The sequence below is a fragment of the Lepus europaeus genome, chromosome 20 (assembly GCF_033115175.1).
Source record: "Lepus europaeus isolate LE1 chromosome 20, mLepTim1.pri, whole genome shotgun sequence".
NCBI classification, from domain to species: domain Eukaryota; kingdom Metazoa; phylum Chordata; class Mammalia; order Lagomorpha; family Leporidae; genus Lepus; species Lepus europaeus.
Window position 1 is genome coordinate 11,909,673 of NC_084846.1, and position 24,088 is coordinate 11,933,760.

The window sequence follows — 24,088 nt, forward strand, 5'->3', positions numbered from 1 at the left end:
CCCAAGGTGGGAGATGGAATCTAGGAAAGGCAGGTGCCACCAACAGGCAGAAAGAAGCCCCCACTCATGGTTCCCTGTTTGTGCACAGCCCCCTTAGTTGAGACCCCCTCTGCACACACCTCTGTTCATCCTCTGATCTCTGAATGTCTGCTTTTGCTCCAGCCCAGGCAGCCCCAAGTGAGGCTGGAGTCTTTGTTCCAACTCCCAACAGTCAATGTCTTCAAACTGAACCTTGGGCTGCCTGGGGGCAGGACTTGAACTCCTGCCAAGTTCTGGGTGCGTGCTGGAGTGGGGTGGAGGTGGGGGGATCTGGACCGAGGCTTGCAGTGCTCTGTGTCTTCCCAGCCCATGCTCTGCAGAGCTTCCAAGACAAGGTTCCCTTTGGCCATGCCCACTGGACACCTGCACCGTCTCCAGTTCATGCTTTTGTTAGCTGCTCCCTGGTTTTGGTCCTACAGGGGTAGTTGCCAACTTGGGGGCCCAGATGTCACCTTCGCCCTGCTTTGAGCAGATTCTGCCCTGAGGAGCCGGTGACACACACACACACACACACAGCTGGCCCCGCCCCCACAGCTTGGCCACCTGCCCAGGGCTGGGAGGAGACAGCCAGACCTTCCAGGATTGGTGGCTGCAGCCTAGCCCCGCCCACCGAGCCCCGCCGTGGTGCACAGACTTCCTAGGATCAGAGGCCTGGAGCCGAGATAGAGATATCGTCGTGGGGGAGAGGTGGAAGAACAGTTTACTGGAGACAAAGCGCTCCTTGCAAGAAGGTGCCAGACTGGGGGAGAGGTGGGAGTGGAGTGGACCTGGCTGCCTGGCCGAGAGCCGGGCGTTGCTTCTGGTTGGGAGCGAGTTGGCCGGTTCCCCCACCCCCAGACTCAGGGCTTCCGGAGAACAGAGCCCTGGCCACTTTGCTGTGATCAAGTTGGGCCTGTCTTCTGTATTCTAATCTCTCTCCCTCTCCCTGCTTCTTCCTCTTGAGCGCCTCCTGCCCGGCCTTCTTTGCTCTCCTCCCTCCCTGCCCCTCTCCACTGGGCTCCTGTGCTCCCTAAGGAATTCTCCTGTCCCACCCACCCTGTAGGATGCTGCAGCTGAGCCTGTCTTGGCTGGGACTGGGGCCCTGGGCAGCCTCCCCGTGGCTGCTCCTGTTGCTAATTGGTGCCTCCTGGCTTTTGGCCCGCATCCTGAGCTGGACTTACGCCTTCTATGACAACTGCTGTCGCCTCCGATGCTTCTCTCAGCCTCCGAAACGGAACTGGTTCCTGGGTCACCTGGGCCTGGTGAGTGAGGCTTGCCTTGGGTGGATGGAGTCCCCTGAGGGGCTGGGAATGAGGCTCGGGGAGCTGGGGTTTAGGACAGAGGAACAGGGAAGCAATGGATCTGTCCCGCTCCTCTCTGTCTACCCCACGCCCTGTGGTCTTCCTCTTCTTTTCTCTTCCCCGTCTGCTCCCTGCCCCCAAGCCTGTTTTGGTCTCCTTCCTATCACATGAATGCCCACAGCAGCAGGCAGGGGTGGCAGGGGCGGGAGTGCCGACGTTGTGGCACAGCAGGTTAAGCTGCCTCCTGAGACAGCAGCAGGGGTGCTGGGTCCTGTCCCTGGCTGCCCCGCTTCCGATCCAGCCTCCTGTTAATGTGCATAGGAAGGCAGCAGATGATTGCCCAAGTCCTTGGGCCCCTGTCATGCATATAGGAGACCCAGATGGAGCTCCTGGCTGGCCTTAGTCAATCTGCCATTGCAGCTGTTTTGGGGGGGGGGGGAGTGAACCAGTAATGGAAGATCTTTCTGTTTCTCTGTTTTCTGCCCCCCTCCCATGCCCCATCTCTCCGTCACTCTGCCTTTCATATAAATAAAATAAATCTTTACAAAAAAATGCACACAATGGGGAACCCCCTGCCAGCCCACAGCCTGATACCTGATCTCGTCATGAGCTTTTTGCAGGATCCCGCTCCATACCTGGGCCTATGTCTGTTGGCCGCAGATGTGTGTCTACATCGCTAAGCTGTTGCTTCCCCACAAAAATGAGCTGTGCCACCCATGCCCCACCTGCAAGGGTACAGCTGGGTGGGGAGAGAGGGGTGGGCAGTCTCCCCCACCCCCACCCTCTTTTCCTCTTTTTGTGCTTTTTGATGTCTGACTTTTTGCCTCCAAGATGTATCAATGGTGCCATTTCCCAAACTGGGTAAGAGTTGACCATTTTGCCATTCTGAAGGGATCCCTCTGGCCTGTACCCTGATGGACAAACATCTTAGAGTTGCATGGGGTGGGGTGGGGAGCTCCTTGCTCACCACTCCCCATGCTCCCTGGGCTCTCTGTAGCCAGAATCATACCTGGGACTTCGACACCACCTGGGACTTTGACACCACCTGGAGGGGTGCCACTTCCGATGCCATTGGTTTCCGGTGCTGCCTTCTCTCAACACAACCACTCCTTGCAGGGTTCTTGTTTGCCTCGTCTGCTCTCACGGGACCTCAGGGGTCTCAGCCCGCTCCATAGCCTAGCCCACCAGCTTCCCTCCAGGGCTCCTTCCTTGGCTACGTGTGGTTTAGCTTCTTGCCCTTGATTCAATGCCAATTGGCCTTCCTTTTGGGGTCTTGGATGAACCCAACCAGCCATGTTCTCTGATGTCACATGCACAGTGTTGCTGAGGAAGGTCACAAAACAGGACATGGGGTGGACAGGGTGAGGTGACGTGGAAACTCTACCCACCTGCCTCCGACGTGCTGCAGTCCGCGCCAGCACCTCCCACCTGCCTGCTTGGGCAGCTCCTCCTGGACAAAGGCTCATTTTCACTCTGTTCCTCTGCTCACTCATCCCGAAGTCCCCACCCCCACCAAATGTAATTGAGATGGCCATGAACGCCAGTCTCCACCAAATCCCCAGGACAACTCCCAGCCCTATCTTGACCACATCCCAGTGGCTACTCAATTCTTCTGGGAAGAGGGCACCACTCTCTCTTGATCTCCTCCAGTCTCCCTGACTTTCCATGTGGGATCCCTGGGGTCCTCACCCCTCATATCTCTCTCTCTCTCTCTCTCTCTCTCTCCTCACTTCCTTACCAAGGACTCCAGCTCCCATGTTGGCCATCAGCTTTCTCCAGAAGTGAATTCCAAGTTTACTTTTCCTTTGAGCTGGAGGCCAAGCCTGGGGATATGCCCCCTCCACCCTGACCCCAAGCTTGTTTGCTGCAAAGCTTGGGGGAGATTCTGGGACAGAGCTAGGGGCTGTGCTAAATTGGGTGGGGGTAAGGAAGGAAGTGGTGTGGGTGAGATTAGCTATGAATTCCCCCTGAGTGGAGATGGAGCATGTTGGCGAGGGCAGAGACAAAGAGGAGATGGAGAGTCAAAGACGGAGAGAGACAGAAAGATCCCAACAAAGGAAGAGGTGTATACATAGAGATAGGAGGGAAAGATGGAGACAGATAAATAGGGCGTAAAACACAGACAAACACACACACATACACTTGTATCCATTTCTATCTGTGCTATTGCTCCTGTGTAGCCTTGGCTGTTTATCCATTTTAACACCAGTCTCTCATCTCTTTCATCTATAGATATCTGTTTCTGTCAATCAATCCCTATCTAGCCATATACCTATATAACTATCTAATCATCTATCCATCCATCTATCATCTATCTACATAGCTATCTAATCATTTACCTACCTACTCATGAGCTATGATCTATAAATGTATCTGTTATCTACCTATCATCTTTTTTTTTGACAGGCAGAGTGGACAGTGAGAGAGAGACAGAGAGAAGAGTCTTCCTTTTTCCGTTGGTTCACTTGATCAATTGAACAACCATTCATTTATCTATCTAATTATTTATCTATCTAATTATTTATAATGATTATTTATCTATCTAATTATCTATCACTTTCCATCCATCCAAATCTACCTATATATAGTTATTTCATTTCAATTATCTATATACCTATCTCTCTAATTATCTATCTCTCAATCATTTTTCCATCAGTACATCCATCCAAATCTACCTATATATAGTTATTTAGTCATCTAATTATGCATTTACATACCTATTTAATTATCTAATTATCAACTTTGCATCTATCCATCCAAATCTATCATCTAATTATCTATTTATCAATCTAATTAGCTAGCTATCAATCATCTTTCCATCCAGCCATCTGTTTTTATTTTTTTAATTTTTTAATTTTTAAAATTTTTTTGACAGGCAGAGTGGATAGTGAGAGAGAGAGACAGAGAGAAAGGTCTTCCTTTTTGCCATTGGTTCACCTTCCAATGGCCGCTGCGGCCGGCGCACTGCGCTGATCCGAAGCCAGGAGCCAGGTGCTTCTCCTGGTCTCCCATGCAGGTGCAGGGCCCAAGCACTTGGGCCATCCTCCACTGCCTTCCCAGGCCATAGCAGAGAGCTGTCCTGGAAGAGGGGCAACCGGGATAGAATCCGGCGCCCCAACCGGGACTAGAACCCGGTGTGCCGGCGCTGCAAGGTGGAGGATTAGCCTGTTGAGCCACGGAGCTGGCCCCATCCAGCCATCTGTTTATCTACCTATCGATACAGTTATTTAACCAGTTACCTAATTATCTATTATCTATCTATCATCTGTCTGTAATTATATACCTAAACAACAGAGAGAAGCTGACTCAGCAGAAGCTACATCCCAGTCATCCTGACAGAAGGGGTGAGGGGGAGGGAGGAGGTGAGAGGAGGGTGCTGCAGGAGCATCCAAGACCCCCAGCCAGGCCTGGCCTCAGCCTTGCCCCTCCGCAGGCACAGGGCAACGAAGAAGGCATGCAGCTGGTGGAGGAGCTAGCCTACCACTTCCGGGATGTGCACCTGTGGTGGTTCGGGCCCCTCTACCCCATCCTGCGGCTCGTGCACCCTAACTTCGTCGCCCCTCTGCTCCAGGCCCCAGGTATCTCTCCTTGCAGGTGCACAACCCCCAACCCCAACCCCGCAGTTTCTTCCCTTCCTCTGTTCCCAGCCATTCCATCCCTGGGCAGGCCAGGCTGAGCATGCAAATGGGTAGCAACAGCCAACACCATGTCTCTGCTGGGTGACTCTGAAGAGGCCTGGCTCTCTGGCTGCTGATCTCTCTTGCAGCGTGAGTGATGGAAACTGGACCCTTTGTGGTCCAGGGAGGGTGGTCTTCAGGCACATTGGATGCAGCTGTTCAAACCAATCATGCCACTGCAAGTCTACCTCTCTTAGTTTGTTTCCCTCGGTGAGGGATTCTGTCTCCTGCTGTTTGACAGAGCGCAGAAGCCCAACCCCCAAGAAGAATTCCCTGGAGCTCCAGGAAAAGTCCTTGGAGTTCCTTAAACTCACCTACACAGGGCCCCAGGATCAGTTCCTCATATTAATCCCTGTGATTGCTGAAGATTAAGGTCATGGGCTCAGCTCTGGAGCCAGGGTGGGTGGCAAGACCACTCTCTCAACTGTTGGCACCGTGAGTGGCTGAGGAGTGGATGTGGATTCCAAGAGAAGAGGCACAGTGTCCACTCATCACAGCCTCCCTGTCAAGTGGGCAGCTCTCGAGCAAGGATGCTGAGGCACAGGCAGGCACCATAACTTGTCAAGGTCACACAGCGTCCCAAGGCCTCCCTCTGCATTCTGGGCACTCTTGGCTGCCCCAGCTGCTTCTGATGGGAGGAACCTTAAACTGGAAGGTGATTTGGGAAGGAGGGGCTGTCCAGAGTATGGAGGGGGAAGATCAGAGAGGCCAGCAGTGTCTGGTCAGTCCTGGGTGCTTCCCTGGTGGCTAGATGAAGCAACAGCATCTCCTCATGGTGTGTGAGCAGCATGGAGGCAGCATCCTCCATTCTTGTTAAGGACAGAGGAGCCCCTGACCCCACACACTTCATGCTCAGTGTGGAGAGGAGGAGGAGGACACTGGGGAATTTGGGTTAACCCCTTGGACATTCATGGGACCAGTAAAGTTAAAAAAATGATTTGTGGGGCTGGCATTTGGGTGCAGTGGGTTAAACCTCTGCTTGTAATGATGGCATGCTGTAGCAGAGTGCTAATTTGAGTCCTGGCTGCTCCACTTCTGATCCAGCTTCCTGCCAGTGCGCCTGGGAAAGCAGCAGATGTTGGACAGTATGCTTGGGCCCCAGCTCCCCATGTGGGAGACCAGGATGGAGTTCTTGGCTCCTGGCTTTGGTCTGGCCCATCCCTGGGAGTTGTGGCCATTTGGGGAGTGAACCAGTGACTTGAAGACCTATGCAACTCTGTGTTGTCCTGCTTTTCAAACAACTAGGTAAATAAATAAAGTTTATTTGAGGGGAAGACATACACAGAGATATGCTCCTTGCATGTGCATAATAGCCGGGGCTGGACTACAGCTGAATCCAGGAGGCAAGAACCCAATCCAGGTTGCCCATATGGGTGGCAGGGACCTGGTCACTGGAGCCATCACCATTGCCTCCCAGGGTCTGCATTAGCAGGAAGCTGGAGTCAGAAGACAGAGCTGGGAATCGAACCCAGGCTCTGTGAGGTGGGACCCAGGCATCTGAACTCAGGAGCAAATGTCAACTCCCAAGCAACACTTTTCTTTTAAAGAAAAGAAAGAAAAGCAAGAACTGTGAGATTTTTTTTCCCTAAAGATTTTATTTATTTGAAAGGCAAAGTTAGAGAGAGAGAGAGAGAGGGAGAGAGAAAGAGAGAGAGGGAAATATCTTCCACCTACTGGTTCATTCTCTAGGCCAAAAGGAGGAGCCAGGAGCTTCATCCAGGTCTCCCATGTGGGTGCAGGGGCCCAAGGACCAGGCCAGGCCAAATTCCACTGTTTTCCCATGCAGCAGGCAGTTGGATGGGAAGTAGAGCAGCCGGGACTTGAACTGGTGTCCATATGGGATGCCAGTATCACAGGTGGCATTCAACCCACTGTGCTATAACACTAGCCCCCAAGCCCCCCAAGCTCTCCAAGCTCCACATTTAAATTCTCATGTCTGTGCAGGATGCTGAGGTCACGGCATCTGGTCCTGGGTCCATGTCAGAGCATGTGTGTCATGTCTGAGCAGGTCATTTTTGTGGTGACCATGTCAGGACATGTTAGTGCGTGTTGAGGCCAGGTCACATGCCCCAGGTGCATGTCAGGATGTATCAGAGAGTGCTGAGCTAGCCAGGTGTCCTTAGTCTGGGTAAAGGCGTTCTCTGAGTGCCATGCTCTTCTTAGAGTTGTAATGCATGTTGGACTGTGTGGGAGGAGTGTCCACGTGTGCTAGGGGCATATTGGGCCATGTCAGCATGTGCCTTTGCTTTCCTGTGCTGCTACACCCTGGTCTGGTCTCTGCTCACCTTCCCTCCCCTTCCTTCTTACTCTGCCCTTTGGTCCCCTTCCTGCTATATGGGGTTTGGAGGGAGGAAGTGCAGACCTCTGGCTGGGAGCCCCACCCTCACCCAGTCCCTCCCCTCCCCCTTCATGGCCCCTGATTGTCGTTGTTTGTGTCAGCTGCAGCTGTGTCTAAGAATATGGACTTCTACGGCTTCTTGAAACCGTGGCTGGGTGAGTCACTGCAGGTGGAGAGGGTTGGGGGCCACCCTTGGGAGTCAGGGGAAGGTGATGATCTTGCCCATTGCCCATGGCTGCCCTCCTAGGGGATGGGCTTTTGCTGAGCGCCGGTGACAAGTGGAGCAGGCATCGTCGCATGCTGACGCCGGCCTTCCACTTCAACATCCTGAAGCCCTATGTGAAGATTTTCAGCAAGAGTGCATGCATCATGCATGTGAGTCCCCTGGGCCTGTAGACCAGGGGGTGGGGAGGGGGAGTGGCTTCACACACACCTGCTCTGGAGCCATGGCTCTGATGGCAGGTGGGGGAGAGTGGCTTTGGGGCCATGGCTGTGGCTTTCTGAGCCTCAGTGTACCCATCTGAGAAATGGGAAAGGTGCTCCCCTACTTAAGGGGGGCGATGGTCAAGGTGATGCCATGGAGTCAGATTCCTGCAACAGTTGGTGCATAGAAGGCATACGTCTCTCTCAGGGAAAGCCTTGCAAACTCAAGATAGTCGTGTTGAACAGTGCATAGTAGCTGTTAGCATTGCATGGAAACTATTTCTGCACAACATACTCTTTCAGCTCTGACTGGTCTTGGAGGGCCAAGTGGATGCATTCGTTTATCTCTCAGCCTCCAGGAGGGCTGGGGAGCAATGGCAGAGGTTGAATTCCAAGAGAGGCAGTGCTCAGGGCCTCCAAAGGTTTAGTTTTTGGAACTAGCACAGCAAGTGGCTGGGTCACACCCCCTCTCCGGGCACTTGGTGTTTAGCAGAAGCGGTGTGCTCATTCAGTACATACACTGTGCAATGCCATTTTCAAAATGCTGTGAGGCGCAAGTTAGGACGACATTGAGGGTCACGGAGGTTAAGGGAGTTTACCCAAGTTCATCCAAGGTAGGAGTGGCAGAGCAGGTATTTTCACCTGGGTTATCTGACACCAAAGCAGGTCACCTTGACAGGTGGGACCCCCGGGAGGGCAGTGAGTCCACTAAGGGCTCACAGGGCATAGGAGGCAGAGCTGGGACTGGGACCCAGGTCTGCTGACTCCAAGCCTTGTGTGTATTCATGTCTGAATAGTTAACAGCTTCCACTCCCATCCATTCGAACCTGGTCATTCCTTTGGGTGTTTTGGGGCAGAGGAACAAAGGCTGGCTCTGGGTGGGAGTGTCCATCTTGTTGTTTGGTATTGGAGTAGGGCTCAGGAGAACCAGAGCCCAGCCCTGCCTCTCTCTTCTTCTCTGGCCAGGACAAATGGCAGCGCCTGGCCTCAGCGGGCAGTGCCCGTCTGGACATGTTTGAACACATCAGCCTCATGACCTTGGACAGCCTGCAGAAATGCATCTTCAGCTTTGACAGCAATTGTCAGGAGTGAGTCATTGCCCACGGCCAGGGAACTTGTATGGTGGGCCCAAGGGAGCAGGTAGGGGAGAGAGGACAGTCCAGCAACCAGGAGAGACTTCCTGGAGGAGGTGGGTCAGATGTGGATGTTGAAGGACAGGGAAGGGGAGAGAGAAAGGGTGGTCCTTCCAGGTAGGCAGAAACGTTTGAGTGAAGATTGGAATGCTAGGATGAGCAGTGTGTGTGTGAGATGGGCAGGGGTTGGCAGTGTCAGAGTTACAGAGAGGGAGAGGGAGAGTGGGAGGGAGAGGAGGAGGGAGAGGGGGAGGGAGAGGGAGAGGGGAGGGGAGGGGGAGGAGGAGGGAGAGGGGAGGGGGAGAGAGAGATTGATTCTCAATTTGATGATGGAGAGGGAGAGGGAGGGGGAGAGGGAGTGGGAGGAGAGGGGGAGGGAGAGGGAGAGGGAGAGGGAGAGAGAGAGAGAGAGAGAGAGAGAGAGAGAGAGAGAGATTGATTTTCAATTTGATGGTTCACTTTCCAAATGACTGCAACAGTCAGGGCTGGGCCAGGCCAAAGCCAGCAGCCAGGAGCCAGGAGCCAGGAGCTGCTTCTTGGTCTTCTACATGGGTACAGGGGCCCAAGCACTTGGACCATCCTCTGCTGCTTTCCCAGGCGCATTAGCAGGGAGTTGAATTGGAAATGGAGCAGCGGGGACTTGAACGGGTGCCCATATGGGATGCTGGCACTGCAGGTGGTGGCTTTACCCACTACACCACAGCACCGGCCCCAGTGTCTAGATCTCAAGGACATGGAAAAGTTAGCCAGAAGTAGAGTGAATTTGGTCTTGAGGGTTCTGGGAAGCCGTGGAAGGGATTTGAGCAGTGCTGAACTTGGACATTTCTCTTTCCCTAGAGAGCAGAGTGTCTTGGAGACGTGGGATGCAAGGGTAGGAGGAGCTGTGAGCTTGGTGGAGAAAACCAATTGGATTTGGAAGAAAGCAAGGCAGAGTAGGCAGGACCAGCTGGTGAGGGAAGGGAGAGAGAGAGAGGAGATGAAGTGACCCCAAGGCTCTGCTTTGGAGACCTGGGGAGAAGTGCATTGAAATGATGCCATTTCTGGAAGGAGCAGTGCTGGGATTCTCGTCGGGAGGTGTTTCCAGGGCTTCAAGCACATCAAGGAACTGCTTCTCTCTCTGGCCTGGCCCTGCAGGAACCCCAGTGACTATATCGCCGCCATCCTGGAGCTCAGCAGTCTCATAGTGAAACGGAATCAGCAGATTTTCCTGTTCATGGACTTCTTGTACTACCTGACCCCCGACGGGTGGCGCTTTCGCAAGGCCTGTGACCTGGTGCACAGCTTCACGGACGCTGTCATCCAGGAGCGGCGCCAGGCTCTGGCTAGCCAGGATGTGGATGACTTCCTCAAGGCCAAGGCCAAGTCCAAGACTTTGGACTTCATCGATGTTCTCCTTCTAAGCAAGGTGGGCTCCTCTGGGGTCCGGGTTGGAGAGGTAGCACAGACTCTGGTGTTAGAGGTGGGATCAGAGAACTTGAGCTTGACCCAAAGGAAGGTGGATGAGGAAGGGAGTGGTGGGTGGGTTTTGGAGGTAACTCTGTGAAAGGATACCTGGCAATCACAAAAGGAGCTGACTCAGGTGCCAACAGAGCTGGTGTGATTCGCAGTCTTTGCTTTATTGCCAGGGTGAAGATGGAAAGAAGTTATCAGATGAGGATATACGGGCAGAGGCAGATACCTTCATGTTTGGGGGTGAGGGTCCCGGTGTGTGGGACTGCAGTAGAGGCAGGGGTCTTTCCATCCCAGGCACATGGTGGGTGGAGCCTGGATCTGTATGTCCCATCCTCCCACCCACCCTGGGGTCCTCCCTGTCTTGGGCGCTGGGTCTGTCTGTCCCCCAGCCTCCATCCACCCTGGGGTTCTCCCTGCCTTGGGCACTGGATCCATGTGTCCCCCACCTTCCATCCACCCTGGGGTTCTCCCTGCCTTGGGTGCTGGGTCAGTCTGCCCCCCACCCTCCACTCACCCTGGGGTCCTTCCTACCTTGGGTGCTGGGTCAGTCTGTCCCCCACCCTCCACTCACCCTGGGGTCCTCCCTACCTTGGGTGCTAGATCCATGTGTCCCCCACCTTCCATCCACCCTGGGGTTCTCTGTGCCTTGGCTGCTGGATGAGTCTGACCCCCGGCCTCCACCCACCCTGGGGTTCTCTGTGCCTTGGGCGTTGGGTCAGTCTGACCCCTACTCTCCACCCACCCTGGGGTTCTCTGTGCCTTGGGCGTTGGGTCAGTCTGACTCCACCCTCCCATCCACCCTGGGGTCCTCCATGCCTTGGGCACTGGATCAATGTATTCCCTCCTCCCATTCACCCTGGGGTCCTCCCTGTCTTGGGCGCTGGATCTGTGTGTCCCCTACCCTCCATCCACCCTGGGGTCCTCAAGCATGTTCGGCTGCCTCTCAGGCCATGACACCACAGCCAGTGGTCTCTCCTGGGTCCTGTACAACCTCGCGAGGCACCCGGAGTATCAGGAGCGCTGCCGTAAGGAAGTACAAGAGCTCCTGAGGGACCGGGAGCCTCAGGACATTGAATGGTGAGTGCAGGTCCTCCTGGCCCATTCCTCTCACTGACTTTGCTTGCCAGGTGGGGCAGGCGGAAGTTCTCTCTGTAAATTCTGCCATTCTTGCCTCATGGGAATAGGAGTAGGGCCCAGGTCAGGGTATGCTACTGAACCTGGACAGCAGTGGTAAAGTTGCAGGGTTTGGGGAACAGAAGGACTTGGAATTCATACTAATATCCCCACTGATTTGCTAGGTGACATCAGTAACACAACTTCCTTTTCTGAACCACATTTCTCTTCTGTGAGTGGGAAAATGTCCTTCGCACAGGGCTCTGGAGAATTAGCGGCATTGTGTGTGGAGTTAAGTGGCACCCAGCTGGGATTCACCAAGCAGACAGCTGCTCCATACCCTTGCTTTTCTGCCAAAAGTTGCACTTCTCTTGTGACCTTCCCCCACTCTCCATAATCTTCATCCTTCCCTTTATTTCTATTTTAAAAAGATTTACTTATTTATTTGAAAGGCAGGGAGAGAGAGAGAGAGAGAAAGAGAGAAGAGAGAAGAGAGAGAGAGATAGAGAGGGAGAGAGATCTTCCATTCTCCTTTTCACTTTTTTTGAAAGCTTTATTTTATTTATATTAAAGGCAGAGTTGGAGAGAGAGAGAGAGAGAGAGAGAGAGAGAGAGAGAGAGAGAGATATCTTCCATTCCTGTGGTTCACTCCCCAAATGACCACATGGCCAGAGCTGAGCTGATCTGAAGCTAGGAGTCAGGAGCCAGGAGCCAAGAGCTTCTTCCAGGTCTCCCACATAGGTGCAGGGGCCCAAGGACCTGGGCCATCTTCTACTGCTTTCCCAGGCCATAGTATAGAGCTGGATCAGAAGTGGAGCAGCCGGGACTTGAACCAGAGCCCATATGGAATGCTGGCACTGCAGTCTGGGGCTTTAACCCGCTGCGCCACAGCCCTGGCCCCTGGTTCACTTTCCAGATGGCTGCAGCAGCTAGAGCTGGGCCAGTCCAAAACCAAGATCCTGGAGCTTCTTCCAGGTCTCCTACACAGGTGGAAGGGGTCCCAAGGACTTGGGACATCCTCTGCTGCTTTCCCAGGCACATTTGCAGGGAGCTGGATCTGAAATGGAGCAGCTGAGACTCGAACTGGTGCCATATGGGATGCAGGAGCTGTAGACGGTAGCTTCACCTGTTACACCACATCACTGGCCCCATGTTCTTCCCTTCCACTCCCAGCTGGTGGTCGATTCCAAGGGTCCACGGATGTTTTGGTGGGTGGAAGTCATCCATCTCTTCAGTCAGTAGTCACATCCACTCTGCTTGCTCTTTCCACGCCCAGTGTCCAGTTCAGTTTCAATCCCACACGGACAAAACTGGGACAGAAAGAAAGGGAGACCAGGCCAGCAAGTGAGACAGGAACACAAGTTGGCCACAGAATGTATGTGGGCATCGGTCAGTGCTTCAGGGGAAGGAGACAGGTGTGTGAAGCCAGGATGTGTGTGTGTATGAGACAGGGGGTGAGGGGAGATCACTGAGGCCGAATCCTTGTGCAAAGCACAATGTGGGGAGCAGAAAGGATCCCAGTGAGGCTGGAGCTGCCTTGTTAGTATGCTCTGTGCTAAGAATTTGGATTTTCACCTGGGCTGTGTCAGCTCAAGTCCTTTGCAGGATGACATGAGACGAAAGATAAGGGTGGGCAGAGAGGCAGCCTCTGGGCAGGCATTAGCTGGGGCTGTCCAGGTGTGGCCTGGACTTGCATGTGGCAGCAGTGCCCACTGGCCTGACAGCAGGAGGCTGACAGCTAAATGCACTCCTTGGAGCTGCATTGCAAATTCTTTCTCTAAAAAAAATTTTTTTAAAGCGTGGGCATTGAGGTGCGGAGGGTTAAGCCACCACTTTGAGTCACTGGCATCTGTTGGAGTCCTGGCCACTCTTCAGCCTCCCCTCCTGCTCCCTGTTAATGTGCCTGGGAAGGCAGCAAATTATAGCCCAAGTGCTTGGGTCCTTGCCACTCCTATGGGAGACCCTGGATGGAGTTTCTTGCTCCTGGCTGTTGCAGGCATCTGGGGAGTGAACCACTTGATGGGAGACCTCTCTTTGTCACTGTCTTTTTTTAATTTTTTTTTTTTATTTTTGACAGGCAGAGTGTACAGAGAGAGACAGAGAGAAAGGTCTTCCCTTGCTGTTGGTTCACCCTCCAATGGCTGCTGCGGCTGGCACGCTGCTGCTGGCCCACCGCACTGATCTGAATCCAGGAGCCAGGTGCTTCTCCTGGTCTCCCATGGGGTGCAGGACCCAAGCACTTGGGCCATCCTCCACTGCACTCCCGGGCCACAGCAAAGAGCTGGCCTGGAAGAGGGGCAACCGGGATAGAATCCGGCGCCCCGACTGGGACTAGAAACTGGTGTGCTGGCGCCGCAGGCGGAGGATTAGCCTGTTGGGCCACGGCGTCGGCGTCACTGCCTTTTAAAGAACGAAATCTTTAAAAAATCTTTTTTGGATAGGGGGAGAGAGATAGAGATAGAGATAGAGATAGAGATGATAGAGAGAGAGAGAGAGAGAGAGAGAGAGAGAGAGAGAGAGAGAACTTCTAATCACTGGTTCATTCCCCAAATGCCCTCAACAGCTGGGTTAGGGCCAGGTCAAAGCCAGAATCCAAGAACTCAATGTAGCTCTCCCATGTCAGCGGCAGGGACTCAGATACCTCAGCTCTCGTCTGCTGCCTCCCAGAGTGTGCTTTAGCAGCGGTCTGGGGTCAGAGAGCGGAGCTGGGAATAAAACCCAGGTGCTGTGATGAGGGACACGGGTGTCTCAACTCTTGGTCAAATGTGCTCTCCAACAAGTTTTTTTTTTTCTTTAAAATTAAATCCATGATTATCTCAGGAGGGAGATCGGGAGCCATGGGAGGTGTTTGTCCAGGGGAGAGGGCAGGTCATTCCTGAGTACCTCTCTGTGTCTATAGCAGCAAGCTGATGGGGTGAACCACGGACGTGGGGGGCCCAGGTCTCAGATTCTGGGCAGGGATTGTTGATGGAGAAGGGGACATTGGTTCAGCCCAACATCTTGGAGTTAGTACCCTCAGCTTCAAGGCTTTATTTTGCCCAGCAAGGCAGCTCTGTGAAGTAAAGAGATACTGTGATTCTCCCAACTTTAAAAGATTAAGCACTGAGGCTGGTGTAATGGCACAGCGGGTTAAGCCACCGACTCTGATGCTGGCACCCATGTTGTCACTGGTTCGAGTCCTGACTGCTCCACTTCTGATCCAGCTCCCTGCTAGTGTGATTGGGAAAGCAGTGGTGGATGGCCCAGGTGCTTGGGCCCCTACACCCACGGGGGAGATCTAGATGGAGCTCCTGGCTCCTGGCTTCTGCCTGGACCAGTCCTGGCTGTTGGGGTTGCTTCTGTCCTTCCAAACAGTGGGAGGTCTGCACCCATGGCAATCTGCTCACGGTCTCTCTCTCCTGGCTCATCTTTTCCTTCTCTTGGTCTCTGTGCAACCGGCGATATGTTCCAAGCACACAGATGATGGTTGGGCCTCAAGATGTTTTCATTTATTTTTAATATTTATTTATTTATTTGAAAGGCAAGAGAGGAAGAGAGAGAGAGAGAAGGAGAGGCAGAGAGACACACAGAGAGAGGTCTTCCATCCCCTGGTTCATTCCCCAAATGGCCACAATGGCCAGAGATGAACCAACCCAAAGCCAGGAGCCTGGAGCTTCTTTCAGGTCTCTCATGCAGGGGCCTAAGGACTTGATCCATCTTCTACTGCTTTCACAGGCCATAGCAGAGAGCTGGATTGAAAGTGGAGCAGCCAGGTCTTGAACCGGTGCCCATATGGGATGCCGGCACTGCAGGCAGCAGCTTTATCCACTATGCCACAGTGTCAGCCCCTATATTTTATTTTTTTTCTTTCTGTTGGTTCAAGAATGAATGTAGCAATCTTCCCTCCCCCTAAATATCTAATTGATTGCCCCAACAGAAATTATTTTTTTGTAGTTGTCTTATGATCCTAAATATTTGCAGCTTCACAATAATCCAACTTTACATATATATTTGATTTCATCTCTGGACTTCATTCTGTTCTACTTGTTTATATTGTCATCCATAAACACAGGAAGGCTTCTTTTCATTTTATTGGAAACATGGTTTATTTGAGAGGCAGAAAGCCAAAAGGTGAGAAAGAGGGAGAAACAGAGGTAGAGATAGAGAAAGACATAGAGGGATACAGATATAGAGATAGGTCGAGATCAAGATAGAGATAGAAAGATCGAGGTATATACAGATAGATATATAAAGATATAGATAGAAATAGATACATATATAGAGGATTAGAGGCAGAGATATAGAGATATAGAAATAGATATAGAGATAGAAGTAGAGAGAGACACAGAGAGAGATAAGGACAGATAGAAGATGGAGAGATAGAGAGGGAAAAATAGAGATAGAGAAAGAGACAAAGAGATATAGAGATAGAGATAGGGATAGAGAGAGATGGATATAGTTAGAGATAGGGATAAGGAGATAAAGAGAGATAGAAATAGAGATAGATGGAGGGAGAGATTGGTAGAGATAGAGAGAAATAGAGATATAGAGATACACAGTGAGCTTCCCATCTGCTGATCCACTCCTCAAATGCCCACAGTGTCCAGGACTAGGTTGGGCTGAAGCCAGGAACCAGAAACTCCATCCAGGTCTCCCACATGGGTGGCAGGAACTCAGGCACTTGAGCCATCATCACTGCTGCCTCCCAGAGTCTGGTTTACCAGGATGCTGGAATCGGGAGTGGACCCAGGTATCCAGCCCAGGGATTCTGATGTGAGACACAGGCATCTGAGTTGGCAGCTTCAGTGCTGGGCCAAATGCCTACCTCTGAAAACACTGTCATTTTTGACAAAGTTGATCCTTTTTCAATATTTTGCTTTTATAATGTTTTGCTTGCATTCTTTTAAATATTTATTTATTTTAGAGGCAGAGTTACAGAGAGGGAGAGGGAGAGGAGGAGGAGGAGGAGGGGAAGAGAGAGGGAGGAAGGAAAGGTGAGAGGAAGGGGAGAAGGAGAGGGAGAGGGAGAGGGGGAGGGGGAAGGGGAGGGAGACGGAGAGGGGGAGAGAGAGGGAGAGGGGGAGGGGGAAGGGGGGGCGAGGGAGAGGGAGGGGGAGGGGGAGGGGGAGGGAGATTGAGAGATCTTCTATCTGCTGGTTCACCCCCCAAATGGCCACAATGTCCAATGCTGGGCCAGATCAAAGCCAGGAGCCAGGAGCTTCATCCTGGTCTCCCACATGAGTGTAGGAACCCAAGCACTTGGGCCATTTTCCACTGATTTCCCAGATGCATTAGCAGAGAGCTGGTTTGAGCTTCTGTGAAACCCTGCATCATACTATTTGCCTCTACTTTTATCATTTGCCCTTTCTCTTATGGATTTGTAGGAATTCCTTGTCTATTCAAGACAGTGTTTCAGATCTATGTATTTATTGCAGACGTATTTAAGTCTCTTATCTGAATGCTAACTTGACCTATGGTATCCCCTATGACCCAGAAATCCTTAATTGTCCTGCCTATTTGTTGTCTTTTTGGTCTTACAGTTTATACTTTTGACATTTTAAGAATTTCTACTTTTAAAAAAAAGATTTATTTAGTCATTTGAGAGGCAGGGTTACATACAGAGAGAGGGAGAGACAGAGAGAGAGTCTTGCATCTGCTGGTTCACTCCCCAAATGGCTGCAATGGCCGAAGCTGGGCTAATTCAAGCCAGGAAGAAGCCAGAAGATTCTTCCAGGTCTCCCACATGGGTGTAGGGGCCCAAGGACTTGGGCCATCTTCCACTGCTTTCCCAGGCAATAGCAGAGAGCTGGGTTGGAAGTAGAGCAGCCAGTACTCGAACCGGTGCCCATATGGGATGTGGGTACTGCAGGCAGTGGCTTTACCTGCTATGCCACAGTGCTAGCCCCACTTTAAGAAATTTTAAAAAATAATTTTTAATTATTTTTAAAGGGAGAGGGAGAGAGTGAGGGAGAAGGAGAAGAGAGGGGGAGGGGGGAGAAAAAGAGAGAGAGAGAGAGAGAGAGAGAGAGAGAGTTCTTCATTTTTTTTTTTACAGGCAGAGTGGACAGTGAGAGAGAGAGAGAGACAGAAAGAAAGATCTTCCTTCCGTTGGTTCACCCCCCAAGTGGCCGCTAAGGCTAGCGCTGTGCCGATCCGAAGCCAGGAGCCAAGTACTTCCTCCTGGTCTCCCATGCAGGTGCAGGGCCCAAGCACTCGGGCCATCTTCCACTGCACTCCTGGGCCACAGCAGAGAGCTGGACAGGAAGAGGAGCAACTAGGACAGAATCCGGCGCCCCGACCGGGACTAGAACCCAGGGTGCTGGCGCCGCAGGCAGAGGATTAGCCTATTGAGCCATGGCACCGGCCGAGAGAGAGAGAGAGTTCTTATACCTGCTGGTTTATTCCCCAAATGCCCAAACAGCCTAGTCTGGACCAGGCTGAAGCAGAAAGCCAGGAACTCAATTTGTTTCTCTCATGTGAGTGGTGGCAGGGACCCAAACACTTGAGCCATCACCACTGCTTCCCAGGTTTGAGTGGGCAGGAAACTGTAATTAAACTTTGTAACAGTTTAAAATATCTAGTAAATTGTGTTCCCTTTCCTTCCATTTCAATTTTAAAAAGTTGAAAAAGATTTGCTTATTTGAAAGGCAGAGTGAAGAGATCTTTCATCTTTTGGTTCACACCACAAATGGCCACAGCGGCCAGTTGATGTTGGACTGGGCAGAAGCCAGGAGCCTGGGACTCTATCTGGGTATCCCATCTGTGTCAGGGGGCCATCTCTCACTGTTTTCCCAATTCAGGGTGCTGAATTGGAAGTGGAGCAGCCTGGGCTCCAACCAGTGCTCTGATATGGGCTACTGATGTCACAGGTGGTGGCTTAAAACACTGCTGGCCCTTCCACTTTAATTTTTAAGCTGATCTAGCAACTGACAAACTGAGTCCTGTAATTGCATTATTAATGACCACACACTAAAAAATATCCAGCTAGACCTTTATCGAATTGCATTGGATATGTAGACTAACTTAGAAATAACAGACACATTTCTAATATTAGGTCATCTCACCCTAGAGTGTGACTAATTCATTCAGGTCACCTCATGATCTCTTCATGGAAAATCTCCCCCGGGCATCCTTGTGTTTTGCTCAGAAATGTTCCTAAAAAATCTGGGGGGGGGGGGATGGGGGCTGGTGCTGTGGTGCAGCGGGTTAATGCCCTGGCCTGAAGCGCTGGCATCCCATATGGGTGCCAGTTCAAGACCCAGCTGCTCCTCTTCCCATCCAGCTCTCGACTATGGCCTGGGAAAGCAGTAGAAGATGGCCTCATAGCTCTGGCCATTGCAGCCAATTGGGGAGTGAACCATTGGATGGAAGACCTCTCTCTCTCTCTGCCTCTCCTCTCTCTGAGTAACTCTGACTTTCAAATAAATAAATAAATAAATAGATAAATCTTTAAAATAAATAAATAAATAATCCTGGGCTAAGCTTTTCTTCTAGTGCTTTTGTGCCTTCGATTTTTCTCATGCTTCCACATCTGGTGCACCTGTGGTTGAGGATGTTGCAAGACTGAATTTTGGGCCGGCGCCACGGCTCAATAGGCTAATCCTCTGCCTGTGGCACCAGCAACCCGGGTTCTAGTCCCGGTCGGGCCACTGGATTCTGTCCCGGTTGCTCCTCTTCCAGTCTAGTTCTCTGCTGTGGCCCTGGAGTGCAGTGGAGGATGGCCCAGGTCTTTGGGCCCTGCACCCCATGGAAGACCAGGAGAAGCACCTGGCTCCTGGCTTTGGATCAGTGCAGCGCGCTGGCTGCAACGCGCCGGCCATAGCGGCCACTTGGGGGGTGAACCAACGGAAAAAGGAAGACCTCTCTCTCTCTCTCTCTCTCTCTCACTGTCTGCCTGTGTGTGTGTGTGTGTGTGTTGGGGGGGAAAGACTGAATCTCGGGGCAGGGGGAGGTGAGGGAGAGGGTCTCAGGGGGGCAGCAGCTGGGCTGGGGAAGTCTCTGGTTTTCTGCTCCCTGGGTAACTGTTGAAAATGGGTTCCCTCAGGGACGACCTGGCCCAGCTGCCCTTCCTCACCATGTGCATCAAGGAGAGCCTGCGGCTGCACCCCCCGGTCACGGTCATCTCCCGCTGCTGCACCCAGGACGTGGCGCTCCCTGACGGCCGGGTCATCCCCAAAGGTGCCTGCACACCAGTAGGGGGCGCCTTCGGGGCGGGGCGGGAAGGGGATCCCGCCGGCAGCCGCAGACTTTGCCCTGACTGCCCCTCCCACACCCCGTTCCCCACAACAGGCAACGTCTGTGCCATCAGCATCTTCGGGATTCATCACAACCCCTCGGTGTGGCGGGACCCTGAGGTGCTGCCCCTGCCCCTCCTGCATTCCCGGGGCCCAAGGGTGGGGGTAGGGGTCTCAATGCAGGAAGTCAAGACTGGGTGTCCTGGGAGACCTCACCCAGCAGCCCTGCTCCGCCCTCACTCCCAGGTCTATGACCCCTCCCGCTTCGACCCAGAAAACGACCAGGAGAGGTCTCCGCTGGCTTTCATCCCCTTCTCGGCCGGGCCCAGGTGAGAGAGGGGCGGTCACAGGTGGGGCTGGAGTGATGGTGGTACAGGAGGCGGCCTCGTCAGAGACCCCCCCATGACGCCCGGCCTGGGGCCGCCTGTTTCAGGGGCTCAGAGGTTTAATAAGATCCTGGGGAAAGGGTGGGCCCACAGTCCCTTCCCCATTTGCCTTGCTATGCCCTCCCCTTTGCCTAAGTCTCGGTGAAAGCCAGCAGGGGGCACTGGGGAGCCGCCGGGGACCCCCGGGAGTGGGCGTGGGGAATGGAGGCGGAACTGGGGGAGTGGGCGTGGCAGGAGGGGCGGGGCTGGTGGGTGAGTGGGCGTGACGGGCATGGCGGGACTGGGGTTTCTGAGCTCGAACCCTGAGCGCCTCTCCCTCTGGGCACAGGCTCCCCACGCTGGTGGTGGGCTCTTCCCAGTAGGCGGTAGGGAGCCATGGGAGGCGTCTGAGCAAAAGGACGGGAGTGTGGACCAGGCTCGGGGGACCAGGCCCACAGGGGAATCCCAGCAAGCTTATTCATCCTCAAGGTGGGGCTAGGGCCCAGGCCATGAGGATTGGTGGTGCTGGGCACAGTCAGAGCCCCCACCTCCGGCTACAGGTCTGAGCTGGGGGCTAAGGTCGCAGCCAGCCAAGGGTGATATGGGAACTCCCTTGAGGTTGGGGTCCCAGACAAGGTGAGCCCCCTTCTCTGCCTCAAGGATCCCCCAGGGTGTGGGAGAGGGTCCTGGGCGCAGTCAGCGTCCCCTCGCGGTCCACTGATCTGAGTTGGGGGCTGGGTCAGGGATGCACAAGCCCGCAGCGGGTCCCAGGCACGGGTAGCCCCCTCCTGTATCCCCCAGGCTGGGCAGGTGGGGCGGGGTCCCTGGCCGAGGTCCCGGGGCGCGGTCTCAGCCCGGTCTCGCCCGCAGGAACTGCATCGGGCAGTCTTTCGCCATGGCCGAGATGAAGGTGGCACTGGCGCTCACCCTGCTGCGCTTCCGCGTCCTCCCAGACAGCACTGAGCCGCGCAGGAAGCCGGAGCTGATCCTGCGCGCCGAGGGCGGCCTCTGGCTGCGGGTGGAGCCGCTGAGCGCAGGCCTGGGCTCCACCCGAGCCCACGCATCCGCCTTAGCACAATCCCGGGAATAAACTGTGCTGTCTCCTCTGCCTGAGCCTTGCTGGGAGCCAGCAGGGGGCACTGCAGGGACCTAGGTGTTGGACCTGGGCGAGGCTCGGGTCTCTCTGGTTGGGTACAGGCCCCTCACTCACCATGCTGATGACGGGCTCTTCCCGAGCCCTGGCATGGACTTTGCCCCACAGGCGCTAGGGAGCCAGGGGAGGTGTTAGAGCAGGAGAGGGACCGCGTTTAGAATGAGCATAGGGGATACTGGCGGCTCCCAGTCTCAGAAGCAGGCTCACTGTAGCGCTGCCTGCCAATCATCCTAACCCTGAGTCTCCCTAGGGCAAGGTGCGGTTCAGTGTTGCTATGGTTACTAAATAAACAGACCGTGCGTGGTGGCTGCAGAATCCGTGTCTGTTTCACTGCCTGTGATTTCTGCCCACCGTTCACTCAGGACTGGGGATGGAGTCCTGCTTCTGGGACATCCGATGGCTCAGCCAGAGCTTATTGTGGCTTCTGATGGGGTGGTGAGGAGGGGCGGCTCCTATCCACAGCCCCTCTCTCCTCTCCTCTCCTCCTCCCCACCCCGTTTCTGCTCCAAGGTCACCTCTTGGGCAGTCCCTCCCTGACCACCAAGTCCACAAGTCCACACGTCTCACCCTGTGAATTTCTTTCATGACCGCCACCCTCAGACTTTTTTTTTTTTTTTTTTTTGGACAGGCAGAGTGGATAGTGAGAGAGAGAGAGAGAGAGAGAGAGAGAGGAAGGTCTTCCTTTTTGCCGTTGGTTCACCCTCCAATGGCTGCTGCGTCCGGCGCACCGCGCTGATCCGAAGCCAGGAGCCAGGTGCTTCTCCTGGTCTCCCATGCGGGTGCAGGGCCCAAGCACTTGGGTCATCCTCCACTGCCTTCCCGGGCCATAGCAGAGAGCTGGCCTGGAAGAGGGGCAACCGGGATAGAATCCGGTGCCCTAACCAGGACTAGAACCCAGTGTGCCGGCGCTGCAAGGCGGAGGATTAGCCTGTTAAGTCACGGCGCCGGCCCAGACTTGGTCTTATGAGCTGTTGGCTTTCCCCATCAGCCATGAGAACCAGGGCAGGGACCTCATCTGTACTGTTGGTCCTCGTCCCTGATCCTAGGACTGGGCTGGGCACATAGTAGGTGCTCAAGGAAAGTGGTTGAGGATTGGCCCCATCGGAGGCATCATCCTCCCCTCCCCATCTTCTTTTTTTATTTGACAGGTAGAGTTATAGACAGTGAGAGACAGAGAGAAAGGTCTTCCATCCGTTGGTTCACCCCCCAAATGGCTGCCACGGCCGGCGCTGTGCCGATCCGAAGCCAGGAGCCAGGTGCTTTTTCCTGGTCTCCCACGTGGGAACAGGAGCCCAAGCACTCGGGCCATCCCGGGCCACAGCAGAGAGCTGGCAGGAAGAGGAGCCACCGGGTCTAGAACCCGGCGTCCATATGGGATGCCGGCGTCGCAGGCGGAGGATTAACCAAGTGAGCCCCAGCGCCGGCCCCTCCCTCCCCATCTTACCAATGAGTACTGAGATTCAGAGAGGGCATCTGGTCCCAGGCCTCCCAGCCAGCCCGAGACTTGAATCCAGCTCTGCTGCGTGCGCTGCTCGCTCCTTCTCGAAGGCTGGGGAGGGGGAAAGTGAAACTCCGGCAGGTGCACAGGCTGCTTGCCTGTCCCAGAGCAGCTGATTCCTGGGAGGTGTGTCTTCTCAGGCACTCCAGCAAGAACAGCGCCCTCGTGTGGTGCACTACTGCACTCCTCAATATACCGGATCCCTATGTCTCGTTAAAATTTGGTTTGCATTAAGGGGATCAGCAGCTCAGTGTGAAAAACTCAACCCAAAGAGATGTATGGGTTGTGAATAGCGTCTTTCCTCCAAAAAAACCTGCCCATTTCCTTTCATGCTCACAGACACAAATGCCTCTCCAGGTATGATTTAGGAGGGCACTCCAAACATTCACAGAGTGGAATAAAACAGAAAATTCTCTTTGTGCCCAAAGCATTTTGAAATCTGTGCATCGGTTTCTGCAGTATACACAGTCCGTGGAGTATGAAGAATTGTTTTGCAGCCCCAACTGTTTGCACCAGTATCAACATGTACCTTAGATCGGAGCCCTCAGCCCAAAGAAACCTCTTTCCTTTGTCCTTTCCCACACAGCAACAGGAAATGGGCTGAGACGATTGGGTGCTGTGCATGAGTGACCAATCCTCCTGCTGTAAGCTGCTTGTCCATCCCAGGCACACAGTAGGTCCACAGGGAGTTCAGCTCTTTCTCCTGCTTCTCCGCTGCCTGGTGTATCAAACTGTGCCCCATATCTTGACACTGTGGGTGGATGGCCCTGTCAGCAAGTGGATTCAAGTCCCTGCTGAGGGCTCTGGGATCTGCTGCCTGATTCCCATTGGCTGGTTGGGCTGCAGGTGGTAGTGGGGGCAGGGGGAGACTTGGGGTCTCTTGCACACTCTATCTGTGTCAGGAGTGCTGTCTTTCCCCATCCTTCTTGCTCAGCAGCTCTGCCGGGACGCCCATCTTCCAAGGCATCCCTCACCTGAGGCCACCCGCAGTCATATCCGGAAAGACCCTGGGGAGCATGGGATATGCTGGGTGGGGGCATCCTGGGTGTGAGAGGATGATCCTGGCGGTGACACAAGGACCTCAAGAGGTCTCCTCCCTGGGCCACCCTGTTGCCTGGGGATCCAACATCATCCAGGACCCTGGTTTACGAAGCCATGGTCCCCAGCGAGTGGGGCAGAGCAGTGAGGCAGGAGCTGGCTTGAGCATCGGAAAGCCTGGGTTGCTTTGAACTCTGTAGCTTGTGTTAGAGGTTCACCCATTCTGGGTCTCAGTTCACTGCTCTGTTCAATGGCTTCCTTCATCTTCTGGGTGACATCACTTGAGTTCTCTCTCTCTCTCTCTCTCTCTCTCTCTCTCTCTCTCGGTAGGAGTTCAGCTTTTGATCGAACAAGAAAATAGTCATC

General features: G+C 53.7%; 1 protein-coding gene across 5 annotated transcripts; it reads left to right on the forward strand.

Annotated features, from left to right (window-relative positions):
* The first annotated feature begins 658 nt into the window (after positions 1 to 658).
* LOC133749049 (cytochrome P450 4F3-like) lies at positions 659 to 21,494 on the forward strand. Of its 5 annotated transcripts, none has more exons than XM_062178163.1 (13): positions 682 to 770; positions 1,082 to 1,280; positions 4,753 to 4,897; positions 7,436 to 7,489; positions 7,582 to 7,709; positions 8,724 to 8,845; positions 10,025 to 10,295; positions 10,516 to 10,582; positions 11,290 to 11,419; positions 19,479 to 19,612; positions 19,724 to 19,788; positions 19,915 to 19,997; positions 20,904 to 21,494. In XM_062178163.1, exons 2-13 carry the CDS (start codon positions 1,083 to 1,085, stop codon positions 21,121 to 21,123), a joined length of 1,617 nt encoding a protein of 538 aa, XP_062034147.1. In that variant the 5' UTR covers positions 682 to 770; position 1,082; the 3' UTR covers positions 21,124 to 21,494. The 5 variants fall into 5 exon arrangements, with proteins under 5 accessions (XP_062034151.1, XP_062034147.1, XP_062034148.1 ...); XM_062178164.1 differs by having other exon boundaries at positions 7,442 to 7,489; XM_062178165.1 differs by lacking the exon at positions 20,904 to 21,494 and adding an exon at positions 20,594 to 20,895.
* The last annotated feature ends 2,594 nt before the right edge of the window (positions 21,495 to 24,088 follow it).

What these genes read in the sequence shown, in the direction of transcription:
- LOC133749049 (XM_062178163.1), top strand. Translation starts at nt 1,083, where the DNA reads ATGCTGCAGCTGAGCCTGTCTTGGCTGGGACTGGGGCCCTGGGCAGCC. An exon ending in CTTCTTGAAACCGTGGCTGG is followed by an intron (nt 7,490 to 7,581) that starts GTGAGTCACTGC and finishes CTGCCCTCCTAG; the next exon opens with GGGATGGGCTTTTGCTGAGC. An exon ending in ATGTTCTCCTTCTAAGCAAG is followed by an intron (nt 10,296 to 10,515) that starts GTGGGCTCCTCT and finishes CTTTATTGCCAG; the next exon opens with GGTGAAGATGGAAAGAAGTT.